General features: G+C 38.6%; 1 protein-coding gene across 1 annotated transcript; it reads left to right on the forward strand.

The window, feature by feature from the left end:
* The first annotated feature begins 6,117 nt into the window (after positions 1–6,117).
* LOC138887457 (uncharacterized) lies at positions 6,118–7,350 on the forward strand. The gene has a single exon (XM_070169213.1). The coding sequence runs from the start codon at positions 6,118–6,120 to the stop codon at positions 7,348–7,350; it is 1,233 nt and encodes a 410-aa protein (XP_070025314.1).
* The last annotated feature ends 4,211 nt before the right edge of the window (positions 7,351–11,561 follow it).

The following is an 11,561-nucleotide window of genomic DNA, read 5'->3' on the forward strand; positions in this document are numbered from 1 at the left end:
AAGCAAGAAAATGGTAAGCACAACCAAGTCGTTGGAACTGGTCCATATGGATCTCTGTGGTCCAATGAGAACCATGAGTAGAGGAGGAAAGAACTATGTACTAACGTCTAAAGATGAATCATTTGACATATTCACTGCTTTTGTTAGAAAAACTCAGAAACAATTAGGAAATCAACTTGCATAAATCAGGTCTGATCATGGAACTAAATTTGAAAATGCTAAGTTTGCTGAATTTTGTGATGAAAATGGTATAGTTCATAACTTCTCTGCCCCTAGGACCCCTCAACAAAATAGAGTAGTTGAAAGAAAGAACAGGACTCTTGAAGACATGGCTAGGACCATGCTTCTTTCTAGTAAACTGCCCATAGCTTCTAGGCAGAGGCTATAAATACTGCATGTTACATTATCAATAGATGCATGACTAGACCTCTTGTAGAGAAGACTCCCTATGAGTTACTTAGGAGAAAACCAAATATATCCCATCTTAGGGCATTTGGATGCAAGTGCTTTGTGCACAATAATGGAAAAGACTCCCTAGGTAAGTTTGATTCCAGAAGTGATGAGGGAGTATTCTTTGGATATTCTTCACATAGCAAAGCATATACCTCACTCTTCCTAAGAACAAAATTTTCACACACTGTGGCAAGACTGGCCATTACAAAAATGAATGTAATGCAAAAGAAAAGGCCAGTCAAAAGAACAAAACTTTTGTTCAAGAAAAAAATAGGCTGCCTGGGCGGGCTAGAAGGAATCTGATTTATCCTTTTGCCCATAGAAAGTGACCCAAACTAGTTTGGGTTCCTAAGACTAACCCCTGATTTCCTTTTGCAGGTCCAAGTGAAGGGAAGCAGCCAAATATGGTACATGGATAGTGGCTGCTCAAAACATATGACTGGAAGCAAGAACCAGTTCCTTTCACTTGAGGACTTAAGGGGAGGCAATGTCTCCTTTGGAAATGGGAATAAAGGTGAGATCACTGGGGTTGGAAAGGTAGGTAAGACAGACTCTCGCTCTATTAAGAATGTCTACTTAATAGATGGCTTGAAATACAGCCTGATCAGTGTGTCACAACTATGTGACAGAGGTAACCTTATAACAATCACCTCTACTAAATGCTTTGCGATTAACCTTACCACTGATAAGATTGTTTTGTAGGGAAAAAGAGTTAACAATATTTACATTGTAGATTTGTCTACTCTCTCAGAAAATGAACTAACCTGCCTAAGTGTGCTGGATAATGATCCCCTCCTGTGGCACAAAAGACTTGGTCATGCCAGTCTGAATCAGCTAAACAAACTGGTTTCTAATGACTTGGTGATAGGGTTACCCAACATCAAGTTCAAAGAAGACAAAGTTTGTGAGGTATGTGCAAGGGGGAAGCAGGTACGATCATCTTTCAAAAGCAAGAAAATGGTAAGCACAACCAAGTCGTTGGAACTGGTCCATATGGAGCTCTGTGGTCCAATGAGAACCATGAGTAGAGGAGGAAAGAAATATGTACTAACGTCTAAAGATGAATCATTTGACATATTCACTACCTTTGTTAGAAAAACTCAGAAACAATTAGGAAATCAACTTGCATAAATCAGGTCTGATCATGGAACTAAATTTGAAAATGCTAAGTTTGCTGAATTTTGTGATTAAAATGGTATAGTTCATAACTTCTCTGCCCCTAGGACCCCTCAACAAAATGGAGTAGTTGAAAGAAAGAACAGGACTCTTGAAGACATGGCTAGGACCATGCTTCTTTCTAGTAAACTGCCCATAGCTTCTGGGCAGAGGCTATAAATACTGCATGTTACATTATCAATAGATGCATGACTAGACCTCTTGTAGAGAAGACTCCCTATGAGTTACTTAGGAGAAAACCAAATATATCCCATCTTAGGGCATTTGGATGCAAGTGCTTTGTGCACAATAATGGAAAAGACTCCCTATGTAAGTTTGATTCCAGAAGTGATGAGGGAGTATTCTTGGGATATTCTTCACATAGCAAAGCATATACCTCACTCTTCCTACGAACAAAATTTTCACACACTGTGGCAAGATTGGCCATTACAAAAATGAATGTAATGCAAAAGAAAAAGCCAGTCAAAAGAACAAAACTTTTGTTCAAGAAACAAATAGACTGCCTGGGCGGGCTAGAAGAAATCTGATTTATCCCTTTGCCCATAGAAAGTGACCCAAACTAGTTTGGGTTCCTAAGACTAACCCCTGATTTCCTTTTGCAGGTCCAAGTGAAGGGAAGCAGCCAAATATGGTACATGGATAGTGGTTGCTCAAAATATATGACTGGAAGCAAGAACCAGTTCCTTTCACTTGAGGACTTAAGGGGAGGCAATGTCTCCTTTGGAAATGGGAAGAAAGGTGAGATCACTAGGGTTGGAAAGGTAGGTAAGACAGACTCTCGCTCCATTAAGAATGTCTACTTGATAGATGGCTTGAAATACAGCCTGATCAGTGTATCACAATTATGTGACAGAGGTAACCTTGTAACAATCACCTCTACTAAATGTTTTGCGATTAACCTTACTACTGATAAGATTGTTTTGTAGGGAAAAGAGTTAACAATATTTACATTGTAGATTTGTCTACTCTCTCAGAAAATGAACTAACCTGCCTAAGTGTGCTGGATAATGATCCCCTCCTGTGGCACAAAAGACTTGGTCATGCCAGTCTGAATCAGCTAAACAAACTGGTTTCTAAGGACTTGGTGATAGGGTTACCCAACATCAAGTTCAAAGAAGACAAAGTTTGTGAGGCATGTGCAAGGGGGAAACGGATAAGATCATCTTTCAAAAGCAAGAAAATGGTAAGCACAACCAAGTCGTTGGAACTGGTCCATATGGATCTCTGTGGTCTAATGAGAACCATGAGTAGAGGAGGAAAGAACTATGTACTAACGTCTAAAGATGAATCATTTGACATATTCACTACCTTTGTTAGAAAAACTCAGAAACAATTAGGAAATCAACTTGCATAAATCAGGTCTGATCATGGAACTAAATTTGAAAATGCTAAGTTTGCTGAATTTTGTGATGAAAATGGTATAGTTCATAACTTCTCTGCCCCAAGGACCCCTCAACAAAATGGAGTAGTTGAAAGAAAGAACAGGACTCTTGAAGACATGGCTAGGACCATGCTTCTTTCTAGTAAACTGCCCATAGCTTCTGGGCAGAGGCTATAAATACTGCATGTTACATTATCAATAGATGCATGACTAGACCTCTTGTAGAGAAGACTCCTTATGAGTTACTTAGGAGAAAACCAAATATATCCTATCTTAGGGCATTTGGATGTAAGTGCTTTGTGCACAATAATGGAAAAGACTCCCTAGGTAAGTTTGATTCCAGAAGTGATGAGGGAGTATTCTTGGGATATTCTTCACATAGCAAAGCATATAAAATGTTCAATAAAAGAACTTTGTATGTAGAAGAAAGTGTACATGTAGTATTTGATGAAACTAACATTCTTTCTGAGAGACAGGAACATGAAGATAAAGCCATTGGATTGGTAAAGGATTTGACTGAAGCCTCAGCACAAGTCAAAGTGGCACCAAAAGAAGGAGCAGGTGATGGAACAGGTTCTTCCATCCAGGGCAACCTGACAGGGAGAACTGATCAAAGAGGAATTGAAATAAATCCCCTAAAAGAACATATTCATGACCCTATTCCTCAGCAACTGAACATGGGAGAAACATCTAGCAGAAACCAGTTGGTTGTAAAACCTCAAAAATATCAAACTTCTCATCTTATTGAGAACATTATCACTGATCCAACTTCTGGAGTCAAAACTAGATCACAATTAAAGAATCTGTGTGCTTTTGATGACTTTTTATCTCTTATTGAACCTAAAAATGTTGTAGAGGCTTTGCAGGATGCAGATTGGGTGAATGCAATGCAAGATGAACTCAATCAGTTCGAGAGAAGTCAAGTTTGGGATCTAGTTCCAAGACCCAAGGACAGATCAGTTATTGGTACAAAATGGGTCTTCAGAAACAAACTTGATGAAGATGGAACAGTTACAAGAAACAAGGCAGGACTGGTGGTCCAAGGTTACAGCCAACAGGACATCATAGATTATGATGAGATTTTTGCTCTAGTTGCAAGACTAGAGGCAATCAGACTCTTCATAGCCTTTGCAGCACACATGGAATTCACTCTTCATCAGATAAATGTCAAAAGTGACTTCCTGAATGGCTACCTAAAAGAAGAAGTGTTTGTCAAACAACCTCCAGGGTTTGAGAGAAAATAATGTCCTGAGCATGTGTACAAGTTAGACAAGGCTCTCTATGGACTCAAGCAGGCCCGAAGAGCATGGTATGAATGACTGTCCAAATTCCTACTGGAGCATGGTTACAAAAGAGGTAAATTGACAGTACCTTATTCTTAAGGGAAAGAGGTAAGGATCTCCTTGTGGTACAAATATATGTTGATGACATAATCTTTGTGGCCACCACTGATAAGCTAAGTAAGGACTTTGCAAAATTAATGGGGAGTGAGTTTGAAATAAGTATGATGGGTGAGCTTAACTTCTTCTTAGACTTGCAGATCAAACAAAGTCCTAATGGAACCATGATTCATCAGTAGAAGTATGCAAAAGAGCTTATCAAAAAGTTTAAAATGGATGAATCAAAAGAAATAGACACACCCATTGCAACTGCTACTAAATTAGACATTGATGAACCTGGTTCATCAGTTGATCAAAAGTTGTATAGGGGTATGATTGGTTCACTCTTGTATCTTACTGCCAGCAGACCTGACATTGTTTTCAGTGTAGGACTTTGTGCTCATTTTTAGGCAAATCCAAAAGAGTCTCACTTGACTGTTATCAAGAGGATACTAAGATATCTGAAAGGCACCACTGATTTGTGTCTTTGGTACCCCAAAGGTAGTAATTTCAATCTAGTAGGATATGCTGATGCTGATTATGCAGGTTTTCTAGTGGATAAGAAGAGCATCTCAGGTATGGCTCACTTTCTTGGTTCATGTCTTGTATCCTGGGCCACTAAAAAGCAAAATTCAGTGGCCTTATCCACTGTTGAGGCTGAATATATTGTTGCCGCATCTTGTTGTGCTCAATTGTTATGGATCAAACAGCAGCTCGTAGATTTTGGCATTGAAGTTGGTTGCATTTCCATATTCTGTGATAACACTAGTGTTGTAAGTATGACAAAGAACCATGTTCATCATAAGAAGACTAAGCACATAGATGTTAGACATCACTTCTTAAGAGATAACTATGAGAAAGGATTGATCTCCATAGAATTTTGTGCTACTGATAAGCAAATTGCTGACATCTTCACTAAAGCACTGAGTAGAGAAAACTTTAAAAGGAACAGATTGGAATTAGGGATGATTAAGATCACCCAATAGGTCCAGCTCAGAATGCACAATGAAAAAAAAGTTTTTATTGAATAAAAAAATGTTTTTTGGCTAGGAACTCTGAACCTGTGTAAATAGCTAGATTAATTCTTACTCAACTTCATACTTTAATTAGTATACTCCTGTGATATGTGCATATATGACTGACTGATCTCTTACAACATTTTCTCTATTATGGCATTTGAAGCATGTTCAAGAGAGTTCTATATGAAGAACCTGGTTCATCAGTATGGGTTCATATGAAAGCTCAGGTATGTTTTCTATACTCTGCACAATTAGAAATATTAAAAATTCAATCATGAGCAGAAGTCCTATACTTGTCAAATTCCTAGAAAATTCTATCCGTTGAGCATTGAACCAGTTCCGTCCATCTAGAACTCTAAACCGTGATTTTTGCCTAATATCTAGGGAAGCCAAATATATCATTAAAATTCTGGAATTTCAGTTTGATTAGACTTCTATTTGACCCCTAAAAAATCTGCCATTACTTAATGTCTAATTCGCTTAAATACACACCACATCTCTAGTCTTCTTCATAATTCTAAAACCGTCAAAAATTCCTCTTCAATTCTAATTTCCCTCTTCTCCAAAATTCCCAAATTCTCTCAAGAAATGAAAAATCATGTCTAACCTACAAGATCGTCCTGGCAGTCCTCCACCACAATCACCCTCAAATTAATCCTCATCTACTCCACCAAGTGCATCTCCAAAACCTAGGTTTTGAAGGCAGAAAATGCTTGCTCGAAAGACTGTAGCATCTGGGGCTTTGAGGAAGGTTTTAAATGAAAGGTTGAAAGCTAGCCAAGTGAAAGAAAGCCCAGCTCCAAAGTCCGATTCTAGCTCTAAGTCTGAATCCTTTCAATTCCCGACTAAGGGAGATGGACATGGGTCTTCTGGGTCTGAAAAGACTCAAGAATCTCCTTTTGAGGTAAGTTCTTCTGTGGTTGAAAACTTAGAAACTAGGTTTGTTCTGGTTGGACCCATTAGGGATGTTGAGTTGCCTGAGATGAGTAGGAGTGGAGGTAAAAAGAAGTCTAAAAAAGAAAAAAAGAGAGAGGGTGCATGTGGTGAAGAGAGGGAAAAAGGGAAGGGAGCAGTTCTTGCTATATGTAGGGTTGCACAAGATAGGTTAGATGAGAGTGGCATGATGTCAGGGGGAAGTGGTTCTGGGGAAGCAGCTGAGGGGTTGGTTCATCTAAGCAAACAAGGAGATGAACCTGTTTCATCTACTGAAGAAACCTTGGCTGACCTACTGAAAAAGGTTGGGGCAAGTTATGACCCAAAGAAACACAACGCTACTACACCAAAAGCCCCAAATGTTCCCAAGTCATCCAAGAAAAGAAAAGCCACATCCCCAACACCTACTGCCTCTTCAGTGCCTAGGGGTAGAGCCACAAGAAGCAGGGTAAAACATAGTGAAGCTTATCTACAAAAGGCTTTAGAAGAAAGCAAGAAAAAGAAAAAGGATAAGGGAAAGGGAAAGGTTGCAGAATCCTTAGAGGCTGTTGAGGAAGAAGAGATAGAACTGTTCCATCAAGAGAGGGATACAACAGTGGAGGTTCCTACACCCAAGCCTAAGAAACCCAAAACTTCCTCTAAGAAGTCCTCCTCTATGCCTATAACTGCTGAACCCACACTAGCCAAGAGGACAAGATCTGTTGTGAAAGCTAAACAAACCAAAGTTTCCGATGATGATGATTGGAGTGGAGAAGAAGATGAATCTGAGAAGGAACAGGATAAGCTTGCCATTTTTGGCAAAAGAAAAATCTTAAAAGGTAGATTGTTGAAGGACCTGGTGGAACCAGGGATGATGAGATTGGTAGACTTCTTGGCTGCTCAGGGATGGAAGGACATGGTCCTTCAGATGGAAGGTAGGCTAGCTAGAAATGAGTTGATTGAATTTATGGCAAATGCTGCTGTTAAGGATAGAGTTGTCAGTAGCCAGGTGAAGGGAGTTCAAGTGTAGTTTGATGCTGTGAAACTTGGAGAGATTCTAGACATACCCTCTGAAGGGTTTGATGACTATACTAAGCAAAGGTGGCCATGCCTGGACTCCCTCCCCATTGCCCTTGAAATCACCAAAAGGTTCTGTGATTCAGAGAATGTGAATGAAGCCAGAGCTGTGCAGAAAAGTGAGATGAGGCCTCAGCACAAGGTGGTGTTTGAGTTTGTCAACAAGTGCTTATTGCCAAGACATGAGATAAGGCACATTGCCAACTACATGGATCTGGTTCTTATGGAATGCCTGGAGAGAGGAAAGCAAATCAACTGGCCTGCCCTCATAGTCAAACTGCTACATAGGGTCATAAATGGTTCCAAGGCTCATGCTACCCCATATGGCTTCATACTAACCACAGTTCTGTACAGGCTCAATGTGCCTCTGAAGAAATGGGAAATGGCCTCGAGCAAAGAACACTTTGGCATCAAAACTCTTCTTGCTTGTGAATATCCAGTCAATGTCATCCTAGTTGAACCTGGTTCATCCTTGAGGACACCCATCAACAGCAAGGTTAGGACTTTGGTTCAGGAATGTACAGCTAAGGATGCTGAAATTGCTAGGCTCAAGGCTCGTATGGTTAAAGTGGAAACTGAGAGGGATGGTCTCAGAATTGAGCTTGAAAAAGAAAAGGAGAAGAATGATGGAATTCTTCAGAACATGTTGAATCTTCTCCAAACTCAACCCTCTAGATCCTCCAAGCCTTAGGACTCTTAGTTTCTATCTCCTGAACTAGTTTTAGTACCCCCCTAGTGACCTAGATTAGGGATTTTTCTATTTTTTGCTCATGGTTTGGATGTTTTTCTTTCTTTTTGTGGATTGTTAATGGCAACATATCTCTCTCAATGACAACTGCTATTTTCTCTTGTTCAAAGATTATTCTGACCTTGATAGTTTAAATATGTTTGTTTGATTACTGATGATTGCACCATGATACTTTCAGTTGCCTCAGTGGCCATGAGTACTTATTAAAATCTGGAATTCACATTGTGTATGCAACTTTTCGATGATGCCAAAAGTGGGAAGAGATATTGTGCTTTATACATTATTCTGAAATAAGTGATATTTATAACCTAATTCACCCGGTCCTTGATGAAAAGAAAATTTTCTAAAGTTTGGTGTTGATGGTTAAGCTGAGTTCTTACAAGTTTTTTGATCAGTAAAAAGCACAGAGTTTGTCATCATCAAAAAGGGGGAATTTGTTGGCCTAGGAACAGGTGAAGTTTTGAAGAATGACAAATGAACTCAGTAATGAACCAGGTCCATCTTGTGAAGCACTGTCATGATCAACCTACACATGTAAGATGCACGTGAAGGAGATAAGTCCTACTGATCAAGCAGCAATATCTCCTGATCTGATCGAAAAGGTTGCATATTAGATAAGGGGAGAAAGTCTCCTTATATGAAGAGAACACAATCCGGATAAAGAGAGTGTTAGAGTTTGATATCTTCAAGGACTCAACTACGATAGAAGATCAGAAATTGAGTCCCAATAAAACTCTGACTTCTAACCTATTAAATGACAGTGATTGTTCTCTTTTACAGGTATTGCACAAATGCAGAAGTTAAACAAAATTGAAAGTAAAAGAGCAAGGCAATTTTGCAAGCAATTTGTGTGAGATTTGAGTGTGTACTCCTGAAGTTACTTGAACGAGATAGAAGAACCAGTTCCATTGTATTTTTTCTTATTCTAGTTCAATTGTAGTAGGTGGTTTAAAGTTGTACCTTTCAGCTTTCATAGAAGCAAATGTATTAGGTACTTTGAGTATTCAAGTTATAAGCTAACTTGAAGCTGTCACAACAGTTGAGGTTGTGTGCTACAACGGGATTAGAGGTAATCCTTAGGTTTACAAAGAGTTTTGTAAATGCTATTTTGGCTTAGTGATTTTAGTGGAAGTTTGGGAAAATCCTACTGAGTAATAGGTCGTGGTTTTTTCACCTTTTGAGACAGGTGTTTTCCATGTAAAAATCTCTGTGTTCTTTACTTTATGTGCTTTTTATTCCGCAACCGTAGTTGTTAGAACACTTAGAAGAACCAGGTTCTTCTAGAGCGAAAATTGGGTACCACACAAGTCACCCCCCCCCCCCTTGTGTGGTATTGACGTTTAGAACATCAAACTCAAACTGCAGTTGCAGATTTTTGGGTGCTACGTGATGTAGTGGGTTGCAATTACAGAAGGCTAAGCTTCTATGCTTCGCAGTTACACACCGAGTTAGCATGCTTGGCGAGAATGATTTGCAATTTAATATCATAGAATTAGAGTGCTTTAAAAGGTTAAGGTTCGAGTGTGGCTATATTGACAATTTAGGCTATTTTGGGCTATCTTTGTAATTTTGCTCTACTTAGCTTCCTTACTAGCTTAAAAATATTTTGGTCATTTAGCCTAAATTCCACTATAGTATAAATAGTCTCTTACTCTCATTTTAAAAAGAAGCTTATGATGGATTGACAAAGACTTTGAGAGGTTTAGGATATCTTTACTTTCTCTTTATTTACCATATTTTCTTAGAATATCTATGTTAGGTTAATCTTGTATGAGTTCATCTTCATACTCTTGGATTATCTTTTGTATTTGAAAGTTAATTTATTGTTCTAGTTGATATAATTACTAGAGGCTTTGAGTTACATTCATTACTTAGCTTAATCCATATTTCTTATTCGTGTTCTTCCTTAATTAGTATTTACAATAGGAGTTCGATGCGTTTAACTAGTTCATAATTAAATTCGTGTCTTTTTCTATTTTAAACCCTAATCTCCTATCTTTTTTATTCCTTGTATTGTTGTATTATCTATGTTTTTTATCTGATTCTATATCATCTTGGTATCAGAGCTACAACTTATCACTTTTTTAAAATTTGGTCATATTGGCAAAAACTAGTCATATTCTTGTTCTTTATTGAGTTGAAAGAATTGAAGGAGCCGTTGCAAGATTTTCTTGATAAGGGAATCATTTGACCTAATGTTTCTCTTTGAGGTGTGCCGGTGTTTTTTGTGAAGAAGAATGATGGTTCTATGAGGATATGCATTGACTATCGACAGTTGAACATGGTTACTATCAAGAACAAGTATCCATTACCTCGCATTGATGATTTATTTTATCAGCTTCAGGGTGCCAAAGTGTTCTCCAAGATTGATTTGAAATATTGCTACCAGCAAGTGGAGATTAGGGCTTCGGATCTCCCTAAGACAGCTTTTAGGATTCGATATGGTCATTTTAAGTTCATGATAATGTCGTTTAGTTTGACTAATGCTCTAATGACTTTCATGGATTTGATGAACCGAGTATTCAAGACGTACTTGGATTTCTTTGTGATTATGTTCATCGATGATATTCTGGTTTACCCTCGTAGTATAGAGGAGCGTGAGCAGCACTTACGAGTTTTACTTCAAACTTTGAAGGATCATCAACTTTATACCATGTTTTCGACGTGTGATTTCTGGTTGGACTTTGTTGTATTCCTAGGTCATGTTGTGTCTGTGATGGTATCAAGGTAGATCCCAAGAAGATTGAGGCTATTCAAAATTGGCCTAGACCTACTTCAGCTATTGAGATTCAGAGTTTCTTGGGTTTGGCAGGCTACTATTGCTACTTTTAGAGGGGTTTTCATTAATTGCAGCTCCATTGCCCAAGTTGATTCAGAAGGGTGCTCCTTTCAGATGGTATAATGAGTATGAGGAAAGCTATCAGAAGCTCAAGGTTGCTTTGACTATATCTCCAGTATTGGTGTTGCCCAGATGTTTGGGGCCTTATACTATTTATTATGATGCTTTGTGCATTAGGTTGGGTGCAGTGTTGATCCAGGATAGTAGAATGATTGCCTACGCATTTCATCAGTTGAAAATCCATTAAAAGAGCTATTTGGTTCATGATTTGGAGTTGTCAACTATTATGCACACGCTAAAGATTTGTAGGCACTATTTGTGTAGCATGTCGTTTGAGGTGTATACCGATCATCGGAGTCTCCAGCATTTCTTCAAGAAAAAGAATTTGGATTTGAGGCAGTGAAGGTCGTTGGGGTTGTTGAAAGATTGTGATATCACTATCTTTTATTATTCAGGCAAGGTAAATGTGGTAGTAGATGCCTTGAGTTAAAAAGTAGAAAGTATGGGTAGTTTGGCATATATGCCAGTAGTGGAATGGCCATTGGCTATGGATGTTTAGGCATTTGCTAACAAATTT

Source organism: Nicotiana sylvestris, chromosome 3 (assembly GCF_000393655.2).
Source record: "Nicotiana sylvestris chromosome 3, ASM39365v2, whole genome shotgun sequence".
Classification (NCBI taxonomy): Eukaryota; Viridiplantae; Streptophyta; class Magnoliopsida; order Solanales; family Solanaceae; genus Nicotiana; species Nicotiana sylvestris.